Source organism: Rhinoderma darwinii, chromosome 5 (genome assembly GCF_050947455.1).
Source record: "Rhinoderma darwinii isolate aRhiDar2 chromosome 5, aRhiDar2.hap1, whole genome shotgun sequence".
Taxonomy (NCBI): domain Eukaryota; kingdom Metazoa; phylum Chordata; class Amphibia; order Anura; family Rhinodermatidae; genus Rhinoderma; species Rhinoderma darwinii.
Window position 1 is genome coordinate 268,195,007 of NC_134691.1, and position 25,524 is coordinate 268,220,530.

A 25,524-nucleotide genomic window follows, 5' to 3' on the forward strand; every position below is an offset into this window, starting at 1 on the left:
TATACCTTCCCTCAATGACTTTACCTGTCACTGTCTCACATACCCTCTTCCTCTGTTCGAGCCCGTGGGATCGGACACATTTAGCTACAAGGCAGTGTGTCCTAGACAAAGCGTCAGCATTGCCCTGCAGTTTTCCTGCTCTGTTTTCCACAGTATATTTGAAGTTCTGCAAAGTAAGAAACCACCGTGTAACTCTTGCATTTCTCTCTTTAGCTTGGCACATTCACGTAAGAGGAGAGTGGTCTGTAACCAACCTAAACCGACGACCCAATAAATAATATCTCAGGGACTCAAGTGCCCACTTAATTGCCAAGCACTCCCGTTCAACTATGCTATAGTTTTTCTCAGCCGGGGTAAGTTTTCTGCTCAAATAGGTCACACAATGTTCCTCACCACCCACCTCTTGTGACAGAACTGCTCCGAGCCCCACATTAGAAGCATCAGTTTGGACAACAAACTCGTTTTTGAAGTCAGGAGTGACTAAGACTGGTTGGTTACACAGGGCCAGTTTCAACTCTTGAAAGACGCTTTCAGCCTTCGTGTCCCACTTGACCATGACAGACTTACTTCCCTTGGTAAGATCTGTCAGGGGCGCTGCTGTGCTGGCAAAGTTTGGAATGAACCTACGGTAATAACCTACAATTCCTAGAAAAGCTCTGACCTGCTTTTTGGTTGAGGGCTGGGGCCAGTTTTGGATAGCCTCAACTTTGTTAACCTGTGGCTTTATCACCCCTCTCCCAATTATGTACCCTAGATACCGTGCTTCCTCCAAGCCTAAGGAACATTTCTTTGGGTTTGCTGTTAACCCCGCGGCTCTGAGGGAGTTTAGTACTGCTTGTACTTTTGGTAAGTGGCTTTCCCAGTCATCACTAAAGATTATAATGTCGTCCAGATATGCCGAAGCATACCGACGATGGGGTTTGAGGACTATGTTCATTAACCTTTGAAAGGTCGCTGGAGCCCCATGTAGCCCAAATGGTAAACAAATATATTGAAACAGACCATCCTGGGTGATGAACGCAGTTTTCTCTTTGGCGCCCTCCGTGAGGGGTACTTGCAAATAGCCTTTGGTTAAATCAAGTGTTGAAAAATACCTTGAATGGCCCAGTCTCTCTATTAACTCGTCAACTCTTGGCATTGGGTATGCGTCAAACTTTGACATCTCATTTAACTTACGGAAGTCGTTACAGAAACGCAATGACCCATCTGGTTTCGGAATCAATACAATGGGACTTGACCATTCACTTTTTGACTCTTCAATAATCCCAAGGTCTAGCATTTTCTTGACCTCCTCAGATATGGCTTGTCTACGAGCTTCAGGGACTCCATAGGGTTTCAAGTGGACCCGAACCTGAGGCTCGGTCACAATGTCATGTTTTATTATACTGGTCTGTCCTGGCAGTTCTGAAAACACGTCTGTGTTTCTCTGCACAAACTCTTTTGTCTCCTGTTTCTGTGGCTTTGCGAGGGATTCTGACACATACACATCTGGGTTAGGACTATAGGGGGTCCTTACTGCCACGAGGGTCTCTCTTTCGTTCCATGGCTTAATTAAGTTTACATGGTATAACTGCACTGTCTTCCTTTTACCTGGTTGGTAAACTTTATAATTTACATCCCCCACCTTTTCAATTATCTCATACGGCCCTTGCCATCTAGCACGAAATTTGCTTTCTACGGTTGGCACTAAGACCAACACTCGATCACCAGAGTTAAAATTTCTAACTTTAGCCGTTCGGTTATACACCCTGCTCTGAGCATCCTGAGCTTGCTCCAAGTGTTCCTTAACTATCGGCATGACTGCAGCGATTCGGTCTTGCATCAACGTGACATGCTCAATTACACTCCTATAAGGTGTGGACTCTTGCTCCGAGGTTTCCTTGGCTATGTCCAGGAGACCACGGGGTTGTCTGCCGTATACAAGTTCGAAAGGAGAAAACCCTGTGGATGATTGAGGAACTTCACGTACAGCGAACATCAAATAGGGCAGAAGACAGTCCCAATCCTTCCCATCCTTACTAACCACCCTCCTCAACATGCCTTTTAATGTCTTATTGAATCTTTCGACAAGACCATCAGTTTGAGGGTGATATATAGAGGTACGCAGGTGTTTAATTTTCAGCAGTTTACATAATTCCTTGGTGATTTTGGACATAAAGGGAGTTCCCTGATCGGTAAGGATTTCCTTAGGTAAACCAGTACGGGAAAAAATGTAAAACAACTCTCTTGCAATGGCTTTTGAAGAGGAATTTCGCAAAGGGACTGCCTCAGGGTAGCGTGTGGCATAGTCCAACACCACTAGGATATATTGATGTCCTCTAGAGGATTTGACTAAAGGGCCGACCAGATCCATGGCAATTCTTTCAAAAGGGATCCCAATGATAGGCAAAGGCACCAGCGGACTCCTAAAATGTGGCGTAGGAGCCGTTATCTGACACTCCGGGCAGGACTCGCAATACCTCTGAACTTCCGTATATACCCCCGGCCAGAAGAATCGTTGTAAGATACGCTCTCTGGTCTTTTCGCAACCTAGATGTCCACCCAGCACGTGTTTATGAGCCAGGTCCAACACCGTTCTACGATACGGTTGGGGTATCACCAGCTGTTCAACAACCTCCCCACGTACGTTATCTATCCGATACAGCAAATCGTGGTTAACCGCCATGTGTGGAAACACCTTATCAGCCCCTGGATGTTGAGGCACTCCATTTAATACCTTAGTATTTTCCCTGGCTTTTACCAATGTGGGATCACTAAGTTGAGCGGTCCCAAAATTGTTACGTGATACATTTAACTCTGGTATCTCAGAAATTTCCCCCTGCTCATCTGTTTCACCAGCAAAAACAGACAGAGGAAATTTATCAGGCTCAGTGGTCACCCCTACTGCTGGCACCTCAGCATCTTCATTATAGGGTTCTGGGCTAATCACAGCGCACACATTAATACCATCATTAACATTTACAGTGGAGGTTACATCTTTCTTCCTCCACAAGTCCCAGAACACTGGGAAGTCTCTCCCCAGGATCACACTGTGCATCAGGGACTTGACCACACCCACTTCATGGCAAGCGGTTCCACAGGAAGTCTCTAGAGTGACCAAAGCGGTGGGGTATTCTTTAGTGTCCCCATGTATGCACAGGAACCCTATACTATGTCCGCTGAATGTTCCAGGGTCTATCAGGCTGGCATGCATCAGGGTAACCAGACTCCCAGAATCCAGCAAGGCACTCACAGTACACCCTTCACTTTTACGACACACATTTGTTGCTCAGTCTCGTAAACAGTCTCAGCAGAACAAACAGGACGTGCAAACAAGGATATTCGCCTTGCTGCATCACAGTCCATTGGCTCAGTAGTCAGGGGACAATTGGCAGCAATATGCCCAGGTCCATAACGCCGCCAGCACTGTATGCGGCCCCGGTCCCCAACTTGAGACCCATGTCTGGCCTTCAGCGTCTCTCTGGGATTTCTTCCCTCCGTCTGCTCCCCTTCTGAGCCACCTCCCTTAAAGACATTTCTCACCCCTCTAGTAAATGGAACAGTCTTACCGGGTGCTCCGCACGATTTGCTCTTCCTGGGGTTAGAACATCCAGGCGGTAGTTCTTGGAGTAGATCCTGAGTAGCTCTGTACCTTTCAATCAGGTTCACCAGCTGTTCCGCATCTGTAGGATCTCCTTGACCGACCCAACGCTGAACATTCAGTGGTAAGGAGCGGATGTATTTGGCAAGCACCACTCTCTCCACGATCTGCGCAGGGGTTGATTCCTCTGGCTGTAGCCATTTCCTTGCAAGATGGACAAGATCATACATTTGTGATCGCGCAGGTAGGTGTTCCACGAAAGTCCAGTTGTGCACCCGTCGAGCACGCACATTCATATTAACACCCAGATGGGCAAGGATCTCACCCTTCAGCTTGGAGTAATCCTTAGCATCCTGCTCATTGAGATCAAAGTACGCCTTTTGCGGCTCTCCGGTAAGGAAAGGTGCCACCACTGCTGCCCACTGATCTGAAGGTAACTTCTCTCGTTCTGCCACTCGCTCAAACACCATGAGATAGGCCTCAACGTCGTCGGTGGATGTCATCTTCTGCAGAGATGTCTGTACCGCTGCACGAGTGGTTTGGCGCAAACCATGAGGCCCCGCTGACCTCTCCACTGAGGCCTGAATTTGGTCTTGCAAATAGCGATTAATTTGCTGCTGTTCTTTTAAGGCCAGTCTGTTGGCTTCACCCAGCAGAATATTGGTTTCAGCCTGTGCACGCATGGCTTTCTCATGCACCATTCGCTGAGTCGCGCTGGCTTCTTGCAGAGCTGTGCTTATCTTCCCCTGGTTGATATTAGCCTGAATCAGCTGTTTAAGTATTTCATCCATTTTAACAGTCTCTTTTAGCCCTGTTGCCGCCTTCACCCAAGACATACACTTCCAAGCACTCTCGGGGAGAAAAAATTGTGTTGTTGCCCCTAGCAACGATTTTCCACTTGGAGCAGCAAAAGTCCTTTTAAATAGGTGTATGTCTTTTTAAGACCATAACCGCATCGGCCACCATATGTGAGGGTTTAGCATCAGGAGAGGTTGGTACAGCGGTTTCTTTGTAGCCAGAGACAGGGACACCGTGCATTAAAAGTCATAACAGGGCTTTGCCTGTGTTTTTATTCTTGTCAAAGAAACAGCCTCTTGTACAACAAGGCAAAATACAAAATAAATCCTGCTCGTCTGAGCACTAACTAAACAAGATATTATCTAACTATACCAAGTGCCTTCCTACCAGGCACTGGACACAAAGTAACACAGGTCTTTACTCACATAGCATACAGGCTACTCCAGCCTTAGTAGTCTCCAGTCTGAGTCAGGGGTGAGACTACCACACACTGTGTCTGCACCTTTTTATACACAGGCTACAGGTGCAGCTAATTGAGCAGCAGCCTTGTCCTACAAACAGAGATGGACTAGGGATTGGGGAACCCGCCCTGCTCTTCTCCAATCCAACTCCAGGCCCTTTTTTCCGGCTTTTCCTTAAGCCGAGATTGGAAAACTAGAGCTTTATATGGCAAAAACTACTCATTCCCTGGAGCCTAGGATACATATGACAGGATTCTAGGGGAAATATACCTTCCCTCAATGACTTTACCTGTCACTGTCTCACAACAGTTATATAATCAATATGGGCTTAAAGTGCAGACTCTCAGATTTAGTTTGAGGGTATTCACATCCTAATTTGAGGAAGGGTTTATGAATTACAGCTCTTTAATATGTAGCTGCCTCTTTTTCAAGGGACCAAAGGTAATTGGACAATTAACTCAAAAGCTATTTAATGGGTTGCATGGGCTATTCCCTCATTAAGCCATCATTAATTAAGCAGGTAAAAGGTCTGGAGTTGGTCCAAGTGTGGCATTTGAATTTGGAAGCTGTTGCTGTGAACCCACAACATGAGGTCAAAGAAGCTCTCAGTGCAGCTGAAACAGACCATCATTAGGCCGAAAAAAAAATAAGAAATCCATCAGAGAGATAGCACAAATGTTAGGAGTGGCCAAATCAACAGTTTGGTACATTCTTGAAAAAAAAGAAGAGCGCACTGGTATCTCGTGAACTCCAAAAGGCCTAGACGTACATAGAAGACAACAGGTTGATGATCGCAGAATCCTTTCCATGGTGAAGAAAAACCCCTTTACAACATCTACCCAAGTGAAGAACACTATCCTGGAAGTAGGTGTATATGTATCTAAGTCTACCATAAAGAGAAGACTTCATGAGAGCAAATACAGAGGTTTAACCACAAGGTGTAAACCATTAATCAGCCTCAAAAATAGAAAGGCCAGATTAGACTTTGCCAAACAACATGTAAAGAAGCCAACCCAGTTCTGGAACAGCATTCTTTGGACAGATGAAACTAAGATCAACCTGTACCAGAATGATGGGAGGAAGAAAGAATGGAGAAGGCTTGGAACGGCTCATGATCCAAAGCACACCACATCCTCTGTAAAACATGGTGGAGGCAGTGTGATGGCATGGGCATGCATGGCTGCCAAAGGCACTGGGTCACTAGTGTTTATTGATGATGTGACTGAAGACAGAAGCAGCCGGATGAATTCTGAAGTGTTCAGGGATTTACTTTCTGCTCAGATTCAACCAAATGCAGCAAGGTTGATTGGACGTCACTTCACAGTACAGATGGACAATGACCCTAAACATACTGCGAAAGCAACCCAGGAGTTTATAAGGCAAAGAAGTGGAATATTCTGCAATGGCCAAGTCAATCACCAGATCTCAACCCGATCGAGCTGCATTTCACTTGCTTAAGACAAAACTTAAGGCAGAAAGACCCACAAACAAGCAACAACTGAAGACAGCTGCAGTAAAGGCCGGGCAAAGCATCACAAAGGGGGATACCCAGCGTTTGGTGATGTCCATGGGTTCCAGACTTCAGGCAGTTATTGCCTGCAAAGGATTCTCTACAAAGTATTTAAAAAAAACATTTTATTTATGGTAATGTTAATTTGTCCAATTACTTTTGAGCCCCTGAAATGAGGAGGCTGTGTAGAAAAATGTTTGCAATTCCTAAACGTTTCACAGGATATTTTTATTCAACCCCTTGAATTAAACCTGAAAGTCTAAACTTCAATTGCATCTCCGTTGTTTCATTTCAAATCCAATGTGGTGGCATGCAGAGCCCAAATCATGAAGATTGTGTCACCGTCCAAATAATTCTGGACCTAACTGTAGATGTAGCAATGTTGAATTTGTCTATGGTACAACACTGGGGGAGTTGTACTAAAACTAGTGAAAAGGAAAGGTGAAGCAATTGCCCACTTCAACCAATCAAATTGAACTGGTGAAATGCAAGGTTACATGGTAGCCCTGCTATGATGTCCCAAGATATTATGTATGGGACAAATCATGACAAATTCCATGCTGCTTAAGGCTACATTCAGACGAGCGTGTCCGATTTGCGCGTGTAAAAAACACAGCGTTTTCCCTACATTTATTATCCGTGTGCGTTGCGTATTGGCATCAGTGTGTTTTGCGTGTGGCATTCATTTTTCATGTCCGTGCAAGCACTTATTTATTTATTTTTTAAATGTATTTCTGTTTTTCTATGTAACTGATGCGTGAAACATGGACAGCACATGGATGTCGTCCATGTGCTGTCCGTGTCTTTCACCCACCCATAGACTTCAATGGGCCACTAGGTTCGCAAAAACGCACCAATATAGGACATGCAGTGAGTTTCATACAACGGACACTCGCTGCGTGAAAACTCATGACTGAATAGCCCCATTAAAATGAAAGGCTCCGTGTGCTGTGAGTTATTTCAACGCACAGCACATGGACGAGAATCACGCTCGTCTGAATGAGCCCTAAGCCAAAGCTTAGGAGATGCCAGTAACAGATATCAACACGCATCCTAGTGTAATTATTGCTGGTGCTGCTATATGAAGCCCTTGTCTCTATCACTTCTTCTGCTTATTATAAAAAGACCTGAACAGAAATATTGTGCATTGTGACTGGCTTGCCTTCCACCTGCTGCACTAAATACCATGGTGAGCTTCTTAGAGCCCCTGGCCACAAGTTGTACATGTATGTCAGAGTGTTGCAGAAACTGCGTAGTTGATGCTGACAGTTTTCAAAGCCATACTGCCAAACTTTGACTAAAAACATAGAGAAATTAAAAATAGGGAAAACGTTACAGCAAAAAATAGTAATTTTTGTCAAACACAATAACAACGATAATAATGATAAATATTTTCAATTTGGTGCTGATATATATCCTGCTAACAACTTTCAAGAGTGTATTTTTCTATAATGAGCTTTTTCACAATTTTAATATTAACAGGGTTTACATCATATGTAGTAGTATAATATAGTATCACATCACCAGGATCACTGTCATTCATATTGAGTAGTGTAGTAGTGTAATGTAATATCATATCACTAGTATCACTGTCATCCATAGTGAGTAGTGTAGTAGTGTAATGTAATATCATATCACTAGTATCACTGTCATCCATAGTGAGTGGTGTAGTAGTGTAATGTAATATCATATCACCAGGATCACTGTCATCTATAGTGAGTAGTGTAGTAGTGTAATGTAATATCACCAGGATCACGGTCATCCATAGTGAGTAGTGTAGTAGTGTAATGCAGTATCATTGTAATAACGGGGGGTGGGGAGACAGACAAGTGAGCCCTAATCTACCCGCCACTCAGTCCCTGCCTACTTGCAACGACCCGCCCTAGGCGACGGGGTACAACTGGGCGACGGTCCCTACGCTCAATAAGTGCACGACAGACAAGGGTACACAGAGTTAGGGGGAGAAAGGGGCAGTTGCCCACGGAAACACCGTGAGCAACAAGAGAAGTAAACAAGCCGAGTCAAACCAGGAGTGTACGAGGTACCAAACGCAAAGCAGGAGAGTAGTCAGCAAGCCGGGGTCAATATGAAGCAAGGACAATGGTACAAGAAGCTGCAGCGGGGCCAGGAAACGAAAAGAATCACAAGCAAAGGAGGAACAGGAAAGGCAGGTATAAATAGACAGAGGGCGGGAGCTAGCTCCGTCTGGCCAGGCTGTGATAGGTTCTCCCACTCCTAAGCCTGCCACCCTGAGTGGTGGAAGATGGAGTCAGTCTCACAGACATAGAAGCAGGTGCAGACTGATTATCTATGGGCGTTAACCCCGAAGCTGTGCCTGGCAGATCCTTTACAATCATATCACCAGTATCACTGTCATCCATAGTGAGTAGTGTAGTAGTGTAATGTAATATCATATCACTAGTATCACTGTCATCCATAGTGAGTGGTGTAGTAGTGTGATGTAATATCATATCACCAGGCTCACTGTCATCTATAGTGAGTAGTGTAGTAGTGTAATGTAATATTATATCACCAGGATCACTGTCATCCATAGTGAGTAGTGTAGTAGTGTAATGTAGTATCATATCACCAGGATCAGTCATCCATAGTGAGTAGTGTAGTAGTGTAATGTAGTATCATATCACCAGTGTCACTGTCATCCATAGCGAGTAGTGTAGTTGTGTAATGTAATATCATATCACCAGGATCACTGTCGTCCATAGTGAGTAGTGTAATGTAATATCATATCACCAGGATCAGTCATCCATAGTGAGTAGTGTAGTAGTGTAATGTAATATCATATCACCAGTATCACTGTCATTCATAGTGAGTAGTGTAGTAGTGTAATGTAATATCATATCACCAGGATCAGTCATCCATAGTGAGTAGTGTAGTAGTGTAATGTAATATCATATCACCAGTGTCACTGTCATCCATAGTGAGTAGTGTAGTAGTGTAATGTAATATCATATCACCAGGATCACTGTCATCTATAGTGAGTAGTGTAATGTAGTATCATATCACCAGTATCACTGTCATTCATAGTGAGTAGTGTAGTAGTGTAATGTAATATCATATCACCAGGATCACTGTCATCTATAGTGAGTAGTGTAGTAGTGTAATGTAATATCATATCACCAGTATCACTGTCATCCATAGTGAGTAGTGTAGTAGTGTAATGTAATATCATATCACCAGGATCACTGTCATCTATAGTGAGTAGTGTAGTAGTGTAATGTAATATCATATCACCAGGATCACTGTCATCTATAGTGAGTAGTGTAGTAGTGTAATATAGTATCATATCACCAGTATCACTGTCATCCATAGTGAGTAGTGTAATGTAATATATCACCAGTGTCACTGTCATCCATAGTGAGTAGTGTAGAAGTGTAATGTAATATCATATCACCAGTATCACTGTCATCTATAGTGAGTAGTGTAGTAGTGTAATGTAATATCATATCATCAGGATCAGTCATCCATAGTGAGTAGTGTAGTAGTGTAATGTAATATCATATCACCAGAATCACTGTCATCTATAGTGAGTAGTGTAGTAGTGTAATGTAATATCATATCACCAGGATCACTGTCATCTATAGTGAGTAGTGTAGTAGTGTAATGTAATATTATATCACTGGGATCACTGTCATCTATAGTGAGTAGTGTAGTAGTGTAATGTAGTATCATATCACCAGTATCACTGTCATCCATAGTGAGTAGTGTAGTAGTGTAATGTAATATCATATCACCAGGATCACTGTCATCTATAGTGAGTAGTGTAGTAGTGTAATGTAATATCATATCACTAGTATCACTGTCATCCATAGTGAGTGGTGTAATAGTGTAATGTAATATCATATCACTGTCATCCATAGTGAGTAGTGTAGTAGTGTAATGTAATATCATATCACCAGGATCACTGTCATCCATAGTGAGTAGTGTAATGTAATATCATATCACTAGTATCACTGTCATCCATAGTGAGTAGTGTAATGTAGTATCATATCACCAGTATCACTGTCATCCATAGTGAGTAGTGTAGTAGTGTAATGTAATATCATATCACTAGTATCACTGTCATCCATAGTGAGTGGTGTAGTAGTGTAATGTAATATCATATCACCAGGATCACTGTCATCTATAGTGAGTAGTGTAGTAGTGTAATGTAATATCATATCACCAGGATCACTGTCATCCATAGTGAGTAGTGTAGTAGTGTAATTTAATATCATATCACTAGGATCACTGTCATCTATAGTGAGTAGTGTAGTAGTGTAATGTAATGTAATATCATATCACAAGTATCACTGCCATTCATAGTGAGTAGTGTGGTAGTGTAATGAAGTATAGTGAGTAGTGTAGTAGTGTAATGAAGTATCACATCACCAGTATCACTGTCATCTATAGTGAATAATTCTGAGGAGTGTATTAAAACATTATGTAACATGCTGTAACCCATGTCACCTGATAATACTGCAAAATCTATAGAACAAACATCTGATTGTCTGCTACATTTAACAGCACATTGTAAATTGTAATGAATAACACAATATTAGCATGATGTTTTATTTGTTCTTCTACTGGTTTATTCTTCTGATATCAAGCAATATCTCCCATTATTATTGTTTTTATTTATTTACAGCAATACTTCATCCTGCTCATCTTAACAGATGGGGTTATCACAGACATGGCTGACACCAGAGAAGCCATAGTTCACGCCTCCCATCTTCCTATGTCAGTCATCATTGTCGGTGTGGGAAATGCTGATTTTAGTGACATGCAGATGTTGGATGGAGATGATGGTATACTGCGGTCCCCCAAGGGAGAGCCTGTACTCCGGGATATTGTTCAGTTTGTGCCATTCAGGAATTTTAAACACGTACGTATCTTTTCATAACCTGATCACGAAATGTGACAGATGGAGCAGGACATTTATCAATGTCATTTTCAGATCTAGAAATTTATTATTTGCTATATGATTTATGAGATATATGTGAATCACATGTTTCACCCATTGACATTCTACATATTAACTTAGACACATTCAGTTCACTGTAACTCACATATCCATCCAAAAATGTCACTCACCTCTCAGACCTCTAGTTATCGATCAGGGCACTCATAAAGCTCTGAATCATAGCGATAAAAGTGCTGCTGTTACAGATGTAGCCAAGTTTATCTTGACTGATAACTTGCTGCAGCGTGATATCACACAAGATTAATTTAAAAGCCATTGAAAAAGTAAAAAAGTTTCTTGACTCTTGTGTATTTGATGTGTTACAAGTCAAGATAAAGATGGCTACATCGGTATATCGCAGCCGCACAGTCATCTATGTCCCTTGCCTTCACTGATCTCTATGACCAGTGCCAGACAGAGGAGGAAGCCGTACATAATCAGCCCATCGTGTGCCTGTCACAGGCAGCAGGGACAACGCTGGATCCTGTAGGTGGTAAGTCACTGGGCACTGGATATAACTTTCCCCTCAGGGGCTTAGCTATAGGGGGTGCAGTGGTAGCAGTTGCAGCCGGTCCGTGGTACCTGAGGGGGCCCAAAATGCCCTCTACCACATAGGAAGACACCAGACTATACTTTAAATAGCACATGAGAGGAGGGAGAACTGTTGCAGATTGTTCATTGGGGCCCAAGAGCATCAATTTATGCCTCTGCCTACCCTAAACAACCTTCACTGCCTTAACGCCTTAGTGACCAGCCTATTTAAGACCTTAATGACAAGCTATTTTTTAAGATTTTCCATCGTCTCATTCAAAGAGCTATAAAAATGTTATTTTTGCGTCAACATAGCGCAGTATAAGGACTTTTTTTTGTAGTACAAGTTGCAATTTTTAATTTCACCATTTTGGGGTACATAGAATTTATTGATTAACTTTTTTGGGGGGGGAATAGAAAGAAAACAGCAATTTCGGCACACTTTTTTGCATCCTAAATTTACACCGTTTACCGTGTGGTATAAATAACACAATAACTTTATTCAGCGTGTTGTTGCGATTGCAACAATACCAAATTTATATAGATTTTGTATGTTTTACTACTTTTACACAGTAAAAACACTTTTATTTCATAATTATTTGTTTTTGTGTCTCCATATTTGAAGAGCCATAACTTTTTTATTTTTTCACCGATGCAGTTGTATTGGGCTTTTTTTTCTGAACAACTTGTAGTTTTTATTGGTATCACTTTTTAGCAAAAATTTTTTAAGGGTTAAAAAAAACCAGCAATTTTTGCATTGTTTTTTATTTTATTTTTTACGACGTTCACCGTGCGGATTAAATGTTGTAATAACTTTATAGTTGGGGTTGTTACGGATGCGGCGATACAAAATATGTGTCACTTTTTTACTTTATTACTAGGGGACTTCACTATGCGATCCTCCGGTCACATTTATAATACACTGTATTATAATGTATTATGCCTGTCTGTGTAAAACGGACAGGCATCTGCTAGGTCATGCCAGAGGCATGACCTAGCAGGCATACACTAAAGGCAGACCTGAAGGCCTTTATTAGGCCCCCGGCTGCTATCGTAGACACAGACACTCGGCGATCTTATCGCCGGGTGCCGGTGGGATGAGTGGGAGCACCCTCTCTCCAAAACCACTCAGATGCGGTGCTCGCTATTGAGCGACACATCTGAGGAGTTAAACGGGTGAGATCGATACTGATATCGATCTCACCCGTTCGAGCAGGGTTGCCCCCAGCCCTCAGCTACCTCTGGCACCTGAGAGCAGGGACATTTAATGGCTCCCTGCTCTATTTATTTATTCCGATGCAGCGCCGTAAAAAGGCTATTGCATCAGAATAAAGCCCGTTAGTGACCGCCGTAAAAACACTATGGGGCGGTCACTAACGGGTTAGGATTGTCTGGTGTTAAGCAAATTAATGTTATTTTTTTGTACAATTAAAAATGGTAAAATTTTACAATACACTTTCTCTATCAATTACTCATGGTTTTCAAGATCTCTGCTTGTTATTCATTGGTTACTTCCAGTCAATACAATTCTGTCCATGGTCATGTGATGGACACACAGGTGCACGGCTCGTTACAGTATGTGTATCAGAGCTGTGTACTCTAACCATCCTAGCACCTGTGTGTCCATCACATGACCATGGAATTGTATCCAAAATCATGAATAATTAATATGGAAAGCATATTGGGAAAATTGGATAATTTTTATTTTTACTTTTATTATAAATTTTCTCGAACCAGACAACCCCCTTAAACCGTGAGACATGCTAGTAATTGAAGGGGTTTTCCAGACAGTAAAAATTGATGGTCCATCCTCAGGAGAGGGCATCAATAGCAAGAGGTATAAAAAAAGGTATCCAAAAAACCCAAAATATTGTGGCTAAGGTGCCACATGGTGCCGTCCTAGTAACTAAACCAAAAAACTATCCAAGACATTACAAGCACTCATCTGGGTAAAGAAATTCAAATATAAATATATGGTAAATAGATTTATTTCTAAATATTATAGTATAAAAATATAATTTTATTTGTAGAAAAAAGAAAAAGGAAATATTGCGAGCCAATTCCCACAAAAGTCCTTATACAATGATAGAATACAATTTAAAAACTACCTGGCCAGGAATAATTTTGAGTATATATCTATATATGCATATATATGCTAAATAGAATACAATAAGATAAATCAGTAAGATACATGTAACCAAATACAGCCAGAGAGGAACAATAAATTCAAGCCTGCCGGGACGGCATAATTGTTAAGCACAGCCAAGAACCAAAATACAGACGGTAAAGTTGAATGAGCAGTGAGAATATATGGGATCATGTAATGGCAGGAAGGAGGTGAAGGGAACAAGTGAGCCCTAATCTACCCACCGCCCTGTCCCTGCCTACTTGCAACGACCCGCCCTAGGCGACGGGGTACAACTTGGCGGCGGTCCCTACGCTGTCTAAGTGCAAGGGAGTACAAACAGGGAACACGCAAGGGAATACAGTAGCCCACGGAATGCCGCGAGGAAACGGAGCGGTGAATGAGCCAGTCAGGATCAGGAAGTAGTGGAGTATACAAACGGGAGCACGGAGCAGAAGCAAGCCAGGGGCAGAGCAACGCAGGATAAACGGAACTGAAGCAAGGCAGAAGCACGGTAGAAGCAGGCTGGAGCAAGGCAGCAGTGGAGCCAGGAATCCAAGAAGAATAACAAGCAAGGAGGAAGAGAAAACGGCAGGTATAAATGGACAGGGGGCGGAGCTAACTCTGACTGACCAGGCCGCGATAGGCTCTCCCACTCCTGAGCCTGCCACCCTGATTGGTGGGAGCAGGTGTCAGTCTCAGAGGTCTGGCCTCAGGTGTCGACTGATTAATCCTGGGAGTATACCCAGACGTAGTGCCTGGCAGATCCTTTACAGATCCGCAATAGATTTCAGCATACTCATCTGTTGTGTGCGTATCAGTCCATAAATAGTCTAGTATCACTCTCGAAATTTCAGTGCAACTTAATAGCCACATACATCCGACCTTAAATTGATTTTCTTGGTCACCTGGGCTCCTTCCAGCAAAAAAAACTCCTGATTATACACGGAGTGAATTTCTCCCTTGCTTTCTCGTCTGTGACGAGATGGGTTAATTCCCAGGTACAGGTAGGTTGGAAGTTGTTATGGCGTGCATGCAAAGTACTTGCTTCAGATTTATAAAAGCCACCGGTTAGTATCCTTTAGGAATTAAGTCCCATACCTCGTAGGTAGCAGAGGTTACATCTCTCAGTTCCAGGGACAAAGTAATAAAATACCAGCCAGTATAGTGGATAACAAACCAGCGTGGTTTGAGGCATGGAGTTACAAGCAACCACGCCTGAAGAAAACGGTGTGATGACGTCTCTCACCACCGTGCATACGTCTTACGCGTTTCATCCCAGCTGGGACTTCATCAGAGACAGTGAGGCAATCAATAGCTGATGGGTCAGGGTCTGACTCCTGGGACCCCTGCCGATCAGCTGTTTTGAAGGGGTGCAACGCACGTACGAGCGCTGCTTCCCCATCATTTCTTCTTGCTCACTGTGAATCTTCGACAAACATTTAGTGGCGATTCACAGGTATTTCAGCCTTTTCAACCATTGAAGTGAAAGAAAGAAAAGGCTGCAATATCTGTGAATCGCCACTAAATGCGTGTCGAAGATTCGCAGTGAGCAAGTAGAAATTGAGGGGAAGCAGCGCTCGTACGAGCTCTGCACCCCCTTCAAAACTGCTGATCGGCAGGGGTCCCAGGAGTCTAACCCCGACCCATCAGCTATTGATGGCCTGTCCTGAGGACATCAATTTGTACTGGCTGGAAAACCCCTTTAATACCTTTACTGCCTTAGGCCACTAAGGAAGCTGGCATTAACCCCTTCAGTATCCTAGAATCCCAGGGATGTTTATATTAACATCTTCACTGCCTTATACCTTCAGGCATATGGGCATTAACACCTTAACTACTCTAGACAAGGGCTTCTCAATGTTTTTCTACTGGGGCCTTATCCGTCAGAACATGATGATGCCTGTGCCTTAATACCCATGGTCGAAGTCCATGCCGAAATTAAAAATATTGCTCAATTTGCCTTTCATTTGTCTTCTGAACCCAGTAGAACATTGTTATAAGTCCAAAAGTAGTCAATTATTTCGCTAAACCGGAGATTGCTGCAGCCAGAGAAAAGACTGTGCAGATTATGATCACTTTCGTGAAAACTGCTTACCCAGCTTCTCCTCACCAACAACTAGGGGCTGCCTTATAGTTTGAGAAGAACCACTCTAGACCACCAGGCATTTTGCCATTAACCCTTCACTACCTCAGAACTCCAGGGATGCTGCTATTAACCCCTTCACTACTCTTAACCACCAAAGTTTTTACTGTGATTCCATTCACTGCCATGGCCCAACCGGAGATAAAATATATTAACCCCTAAGCTATTCTAGACCACTATCAAAGATACAAAAGATTTTAACTCCTAGGCTGGGTAGTTTAGCATGTTAATTCCATCCATTTAAAATGTTTATTGGGTGTGAAACAGGCTGAAAATAAAAACATAAATGTCTGTCAGCAAGTTCATTCAGGAGAAATACCATATTATGTCCCCAAATCTTAGCATTTATATTGTGGACTGCCTCTTTCAGGTCTATTGATGACATTTAAAAAACCATGATGCATATTTCACATCCCTCTCATGGGAATGTATAATGGGTATACATTATTACGTTTATACCCAAAATGTTATTACTGTGTATCTATTTTATATACAGCATTTTTCTTTTCTTTTCGTGTATAATCTTTTTATTAGATTTTCCATCAAATTAACGGCCAACGACAATCAACAATACAATCCTGTATAAAATAATAAAATTATTCCACGTAAGAATACTTCAGTAAAGAATTAATAATCCCCCCAACTCCCACCTACCAATCCCTATGTGCATAAAGGACAAGAACAAAGATAGCAATATAGGTGCTTGCCTAAAGTATTTTTTTTTTACTGATTTCCTTCTTCTCCTTCCTTTTGTATTTTCATTTTTTTCTTCTCTGTCGCTCCATTTTCCTCTAAAACCTCCTTTCTTCACACAGATATTTTCTGGCCTTTTAAACTGCATCAAAAAACGGTTTTCGAAAAAGGCCAGTGTTATTAAAAAGTAACATGCGTTCTTTTTAATTGTATTTTCTTGGTGGTTTTTTTAAGGCTAGAATTACACACACAGTTTTTGTGGCAATTTTTGGCTCAGTTTTTTCAGACAAACCCAGAAGTGGACACAAAAGAAAGGAGATGCATCAATCTTTGTTTTATATACCTTCCCTTTGAGCTTTGGCTCCAAAAACTGACACAAAAAGTGTGTGTGTGTGTGTGTGTGTGTGTGTGTGTGTGTGTGTGTCTGTGTGTGTGTGTGTGTGTGTGTGTGTGTGTGTGTGTGTGTGTGTGTGTGTGACCCTGTACATGCTTTTTGGCAAAAAAAAACAATAAAAATGAATGAAAATCGCCAACCCCACAGCATGCTGCATTTGGAAAAAAAACCACACCTGACCACATAATTGCCCTCAAAAAACACCACAAACAAAAACGCAGCGTATGTAGTGCATTTTATATTCAACTATAGACCTTAATGACACATCTGGCTGCACAAAAATACGCACCTCAAAAGGATGAATAAAAATACCATGAAAACACATTTAAAAAAAACACAACAAAACACAGTTTTTTTTCTTGGGCATCCTGGCCCCTGTTCCTCTTGTATTTCAGGGGTTGCCTCTTTCTCCACTGCCAATTGTCTGCCATTTGTTTCATTGAGCTGTATTATTTTATGCTTTGACAATCATTGTATATTGCACTTGATGTGGCCTTTTTACTTTGTCCGGAAGATATAATTGTTTCTTGACTTCGGTTTTCTGTTTTTGTATTTAAAATCTTACCCAATGGAATCCATTGGAAAAAAAATATGTGATTAATACTGCATTAAAACCAGACACTGTCTAGAGTTAGCTAATATAAATTTACCATTAGTCTACATACTGAGGGTCCAGAGAGGCTCACTGATACTCAACTTGGCGAGATACATCTTTTGCATTCCCCTCCCCCGTGTGAACAGCTGTGTATACATGATTACATTTATTTCCAGAAACCAACAGCTTCTTAATGCCAGTATTGCGGATCCAGTTTATGTCATATAGTATATTCCCAGCTGATAGGACCTATTAACTGCATTGTAAATGTGTCAGAGGGTTTTTGGAAATGACATAAATTAAATGGTCATTTAATGAGTCCTTCAGACTTTTCCCTCATAATCTTTTATCCTAAACATAATACATTGTGAAACCCTCTGTAAATCTCCTGAGTTTCAGAGACAAACAGTGGAAAATCGATGTTGTATGTTATCCATAATCCAATGTCTGCCTCTTTGTGTGCAGATAATGTCTCCCTGAGGTATTTTCCGCCAGCATGGTGATTAGAAAATGGTGGTCACACTGTTTGAATGTGCACTTTCTACTCTGAGATTGTTGTGGTAATAAAGTTAAAATTGTAGGAATTTTTATGTTATACAATTTTTTTAAATTAGTCCCAGGTTTTTATATAAGCTACTTATAGGTAGAATTTTGTATATTATTATTCTTATTCCATTTAAAATGGGTTTTCCAGTGGTAGCAAGCCTGACTGCTGAAACCCCCATTAGAATGAAGAGGCCGCAGTGCAGCAATGTGGAGCAATGTGGAGCAATGCAGCCCCCATTGATCAGCAAGTGACAGCGTGTCTTAGGGCCTGTTCACATCACCGTTGCCCTTCTGTTGAGGGGTTCTGTAAGAGGTTTCTGTCGGGTTAACCCCTCAACTGAAAGGCAAACGGAAACCCAAGCTTCCGTTTCCCTCACCATTGATATCAATGGTGATGGAAACATAGCTAATTTGCGCGCGCAAACGGTCCGTGTGTCATCAGCATATGGTGCGTGGCTGCGTGATTTTCGTGCAGCCGGCATCATTATGACGCTCTGTTTTTATGTTTAAAAACAGAGAGAGAGAGAGACACATTGGCTCAGTAAAAAGCCATTTTTTCTGATTTCATTAATGCAATGCTGCTGATCACTCATTTATTAATGACATAAACTCCTGATCACTGTCCAGTCCCAATCTCTGTAACTAGAGCATGAGTATCATTCACAATGGTAAATACTGATGTTAGATGGCTGCATGCGTCATGTGTCCCTTCCTTTTGTGCTCCACCAAAATAATTAACCCACTGAGGTTACCTGCAGACCTATGCAAAACCACAGACTACATACATGATAACATACATGGCAAATTACAAACTCAGTTTATTAATAAGGTGTACGGCCTGCACAGGTGAAGTACAGGATTCCTATCCGCCGAAAACCGCATGCGGTTTTGTTTCGCGGTTCTCGGGCGCATCTTGTACGGCCACTCTAAGGCCACGTTCAGACGTGACAGAATTTTTCCGCTACAAATTTTGGTGCAGATTCGAGCAATTAAGCAACGAATCTGCAGCAAAATTTGCATATTTGACAGGTAATTCAGACATTGCAGATATCACAGATTTCAGTTTTTGCATTGCAAAGTCTAAAATCCACATTGAAATTCCGCTGCTTCTCTGCAACATAATGAGCATGCTGCGGAGGGGAAAATCTGCACCGCAGTCTAAATTCCGCACAGTTATTTTCTGCAACGTCTGAACTAAGTTTCCTAAAAATGTATAGAAACAAATGTAAAAAAAAGCTGCTGCAGAATTCCACTGCGGACTTTCTGCAGCAGAATTCAACACCAATTCTGCCACGTCTGAACGTGGCCTAAGGGTACATTTTTACATGGCAGATTAATGCAGAAATTTCTACAACTGAAAAAATCCATTTCATCCATCTGAATACCCCATGTTTTTGGAAATCTGCAAGCCCAATTTAGATGAATAGGACAGTCACAGAAATTTCTGCAACAAATCTTCCGAATGTGAATTCACCCTAACCCTTTTGTCACCAGGAGAATCACAAGACAAGATCAGTTTATACTATTGTTGGCAGTGCAATGATCCGGTTATTTGTGCAAGAACATTCCAATTGTTTGTTTTTTCGGGGGTGTTTTTTTTTTTTATTAAAAAAAAGTGTACACAATATAAAGCTATGGAAGCTCCAGTCAACTCCACCTGAACTTGACCATGATAGATTAGAATTTCACATCACAGTGCACCCAATACCAATTTAAATGCAATAGATGTCACAATGTTCTACGCACTGTCACCAGTTTACAAGTGCCCTATCTCCTACCTAATCTTTTTATTTGTTGTTTTTTTTATGACGCTCTGCTGTCACTTACTCCAACAGTAACGTTACCTAAGTAACAGCACAGCGTGATGTCGCGAGATCACGCTGTGCAGTGAAACAAGCTGGGCATGAATGAAGAGAAGTGTATGACGCTGATTGGTCAGCGTCATACACTTCTCTTTACAACGCCCACTTGGTCAAAAGTTAAAAAAACGCCCAGTTGGGCTTTTAGAAGAAATTAGCATAAAACAAAAAATAGTCATAACTCCACCAAAAATAAACGTTTAAAAAAAACAAACAAAAACTGTTATCTACATTACAGCGACTATCAGATTAGGTAGGAGATAGGGCACTTATAAACTGGTGACAGATTGATTGAAATACTGAGACCATACACTACTTCCCTGGCAGAATTTGCTTGCTTCAATCCAAGGCCATACCATAATTAAATTGGTCATTCTTCAATAAAACAAAGCATGTCGGATTCAATTATTCCTATATTAATATCATGAAAATGACACTGCACTAGAGTCATTGACTATGTGAATGGATAAGTCTGCCGCATCAGTTCTCCTTCAAGTGCTCTAATTAAAAATGGTCTCCAAATCTTCAAATTAATTTTCTGTTTATCATTTCACATCCATGATGATTACTGTTTAGTCATGGATAACCTCATTTTATTCACAAGCAAGATGTTTGCATTTAGTATTCAATATAATCTTCATTTGTGCTTTATCTATATAAAAGCTGTGGGGTTTTGAACAATTAATATGGACGAAAATTTATTTATTCAAATATTAGATATTATCTCTGAAGCACTGCAATTGGATTTTCATTTCCGCAAAATTATTCCCATACAATATAAACATTGACAAGAAGATAGTAATTATTTATTCCCTATCAGGTCTCTATCAAGAGACCGGATATCAAGTTGCTTAACAAAATATGAATAAGTCTCCAATTTGTATAATTTCCATGTTACATAAAGCTCATATTGTAAAGATTTCAGAGGAAAAGCGTGAAGCTGTTTGCACTAGGGCCCCCCACCAATCAAGTCAAAGGGGGTGTCAGCTATTTCACTATAGGAGTTATTGTGTTTGGAGTATACACATGAAGTAGTATTTCTGCCTAGTAAGATAATACCATCAGTAATGTCATAGAACTTTAATATCAACTCCTCCAATGAACTTATCGCATCAGAAGTGGTCTATGAGAGTAGTTAGCAGCGCCGTACAAGCGTTTTTTAATCTGGTATATTATTTTATTTCAATAGACAGTGGGGAGGCTTGATAGCTTATAAGATATCTGGTTGGAGGGGCCAATGGGAAAAAGATCTATATTAGAAAAAAAACATTTTCAAATACTCTTTCACTTTGGAGGACCAAACTATGGGAACTATGTAATGTTATAGTTTCCCTGCGGTGGCGCTGCAGGGAGATTACAGCTGATCACTGGGGGTTTCTGCAGCAAGACTCTTCAGACAAAAATAGATTGTCCAAAGTGGACAACCCCTTTGAATGTCCGGGGTAGACAATATTCCATTATTTCATGGTGTTCAGTTAAGAAGGGTAGATTTTATTTCTTGGTATCTCCACTCTAGTGTCCAGGGGAGAGGCGGAGGTAGGCTACATTCTATGCCATGATAAATTAGGAAGGAGCTAGGTTATATTTCTGGCATGTAGTGGGGAGGGGAGAGTCAGTTATATTCCCTTGTGTCTAGGGCTCAGAGGCAGAGACTCATGATTTCACAAAGTAAAGTCTTTTGAAGCACTGCTATCTGTAAGAGCTTGACAATGGAACAGAAAGTTATCAACTTCACTTGCAGTTTCCAAATCGGGTCCCAGTCATGACAGGACTAGAGCCTAGTAAAGAGACCTCTACTTCTCTGAGCCATAAATGAACTAAGAAAATTTGTCACTTCTATTTATAAAAAGGTTATATATTTTTCTGCATGGATGCTCAAAATAGGAAAATCCACTCACTTATTGGATAACAAATACAATAATTACACATACGGTTCGAAAAAGACATAAATCCATCAAGTTTGACCTACTTCAGAAGAAGGCAAAACAAAAAACTGTCAGGACATTGGCATTTTCAAAAAAAGATGCTCTTTAAGGTCACAATAAAATCTGCTTTCAATATAATACAGATTAAAGTGGATCAATTGGTATTGCCTTTTGTAACCTCAGGAACCCATTATTGCTGCAATTTGACAGCTTGCAGACTGTGATGCAAAGTCTGTCAAATGAAATCAATACTGTGGTGTAAGGTATTAACTGGCAATATCTGTTGCCCTTTTGTTGGTCATCTGTTAGGTGTTTGTTCAGGGGCCAGTAGCACAATGCATTCAAGCTTATTTCTTACTGTTCTTGTGTGAGTGGACAAAATATGTCCTGCTGTGATCTATGCCACTAAACACAAGCGTCAACTGTTGCTTATGTGTAGATTCTTTACATAGTTGGCTGGAACTCCGGAAGAGTAAGGTTAGTTCTGGGGCCAGGTATTAGCCTTATTTGGTCTCCATTGGAGACAGAGCACTGCAGAAGGTTTCTGTTGCAGCAAGCTGCTTCCTATGAAAGAAACAAAAGCTCTCCTCTTTCTCCCAAATCTAATGCCTAGTCAGGACAGTGGGACAAAATTAATGCCTCCCCCAGGCAAATATATTGAAAAACTTTTTTAATTTAAACTTTCTTTAACCTTTGGAAATTGAACCAAGTCAGGGTTAACAAAGTGGCAAATTTTATAGTTAGTAGAGATCATTGAGATCTGTGAATATATATCCAGGCTTCATTAAATAATATGTAATACTTACTCTAAAGAATGTTATATGAACATCTTTATTGGAATTAATTTGTTTAATACTATTTTTTTTCGGGGGTTGTCTCAGGACAGACATTGTTGGCAGCTTGCCATTAATGTCCAAACGCTAAGGATTTGACCACATTGACCCTTTACGCTAGGCAAGAACCATGCTACTTTGTCTCCTTTCATCTCCACTTGACTTTTTTCCAAAGGCCCCACGGTTGATGCATTATAATCAATGGTCGAATATGTCACCACACAGGAAACTCTTGCCGTTTACTGTGAGGATTGGAGGTGATATGTCACATCACATAGCCTTAGGGGAGAATTTATTAAGACTGTCATTTCATACGCCAATGATAATAGTATTGTATTTGAAGTAAAATGCCCCTAAATTACACGCCTCTTAAAAATGTGGCGTATCTCTAGCCGTCCGTGTGGCAGAATGTGAAATCCATGACAGCTAGATTTTCTCTATAATTCATGGTAAATTTGTCGGACCATGAATAGCCCTGCCCCCTTTTGCAAAGCCAAGCCCACTTTTTAAAAAACTGCCCGGCACAGTGTAACATTTAAAAAAATGTGTGCAAAAGAGGTGTGTAGTATCACAAAGTGGGAACTCTTCATAAAACATAACTTTTATTCATTATTAAGATTAAAATACTCTTGGGTAATTATTTTGAATGCAAATACCCCTGACACAACCAGGGTTGAATCAAATAAGCAATAGGTGGTGTATGGTACCACGCCATCTAGATATCATTTTCTGGATACTCCAGGTCATTATTGTGTATTGTTTATTTGAGTCAACCCTGGTTGTGGCAGGGGTATTTGCATTCAAAAGAATTACCCAGAGTATTCTAATCTTAATCATGAATAAAGGTTATGTTTTATGAAGAGTTCCCACTCTGTGATACTACTTCTTTCTTTGAGGAACCCACGTATTGATTTCAGTGATAATATAAAAAAGGTGTGTGTCAAAATGTGTTACTTTTTTCTTCCAGAATACTGCTGTTTAGTGTTTAATAAATTGCCCCCTTAATGTCTGCTTTAACAGTTTGTCATTTGCAATAGGAGGAATTTTCTTTGCTCATCTGTGTTCTGAAATGATTCCATAAAATATAAAAATTGAATTAGGATTTTATGCTTATGCTTTGGTTCCCCTATATACCTATATAGGATTTAAGTGGATGGCTGGGTTATAAAGTGGGAAAAAAAATGATGGACTAAATCACTTTCTCGTTCACATGTCTCCTTATAGGCTTCTCCTGCTGCTCTTGCAAAAAGTGTTTTGGCAGAAGTTCCAAACCAAGTTGTGGACTATTACAATGGCAAAGGGATCAAACCAAAATGTGTGTCTGAATACGAGTCTTCCAGGACACTAGGACCTTGAACTACTCTGCATACTTTTACAACATCTCAAAATAACAATAATAATCATCATAATAACAATATATAGCACGTTTTAGTGATTTTTAACTTACCAACATGATTTTTTTCTTGCATGTATTACTGGAGGCTTGGATCAGCATAGCAGTTGTATTGTTAAAGACTTTTTATGGAAACAAAAAAATTACAGCATGTCGTCTCGAAAAGAATGGAAAATGTTTCGGTTTTTTTATACAGATTTGTTGACATTTTGCTAAATTTCTATCATATTTACACTTTAAAACCTTTTGAAATATATATATTAACAGCTCATAGACACTACACAGATTTATCTGCTGGAAAACAAATCTTTTTGTTTGTTAGACCGTAGGTATATGGGGTTTTGCATGTCCGAGATACAATTCCTGGTTTACAGATTCTAGTAAATTACCTCTTGATACAAGTGGCCTACTTTAAATTTTGTGACCATTTTCCAAATACAGAAGTGTGGCATTTTGTAAAAGGATTAGATATTTATATGGCAAGTTCAGGCAGATTTTTAATATGCTCAACTATTCATTATTATTTCTATAGCTGTATAATGTAATGACTATAACATTGTAACACAGATAAGCATATTTAGATATTCCATGTATAACATTCTATTCCAAGAATTATTTAAATAGTTCAAGGTATACTGTAGCTCAATTCCCAAGAAAATACATTTTCCAAATACAGAAGATTCGACAACTCTGTGGTTGGTATACATTGTGTCCTCTCCGTTCTTTCTCTGGGATTTTCTTCTTGTTGTAGTAAAAAAGGGCTTGTCCAGGCAGGGGGCAGTTTTTCATACTAATGACTTATCCACAAGATAGGTCGTCAGTATATGATTGGTGGAGGTCTGACACCGATCAGCTGTTCCAGCTGCCTCTGGGCACTGGAAGTTATGCAGTGGTGGGTGCCGGAAGCAGTTGGCTCTGGTCACAGTACAGCGGCCATGCTGGGTTACTGCAGCTCTGCTCATATTCACCTGCTTCTGGGACTGACCACTGCATAACTTCCGGTGCCTGGAGGCAGCCGGAACAGCTGATCGGTGTGGGGTCTAGGTGTCGGACCCCTACCGATCATATACTGATGACCTATCCTGTGGATAGGTCCTCAGTATGAAAACTGCTCCATGCCTAGAAACCCCTTTAAGCCTTTACCTTGGTAATATTCTAAAAGCACACAGAAGCAC

General features: G+C 40.9%; 1 protein-coding gene across 1 annotated transcript in view; it reads left to right on the plus strand.

Moving 5' to 3' along the window:
• The window catches only part of CPNE4 (copine 4), a 434,578-nt gene extending 409,427 nt beyond the window's left edge, over positions 1-25,151 (plus strand). Inside the window, exons 15-16 of the mRNA XM_075827119.1 lie at positions 10,995-11,231; positions 24,181-25,151. Coding sequence (XP_075683234.1) covers positions 10,995-11,231; positions 24,181-24,312 — 369 coding nt within the window. The 3' untranslated portion in view covers positions 24,313-25,151. The remainder of the gene's footprint in view (positions 1-10,994; positions 11,232-24,180) is intronic.
• Positions 25,152-25,524: the final 373 nt, after the last annotated feature.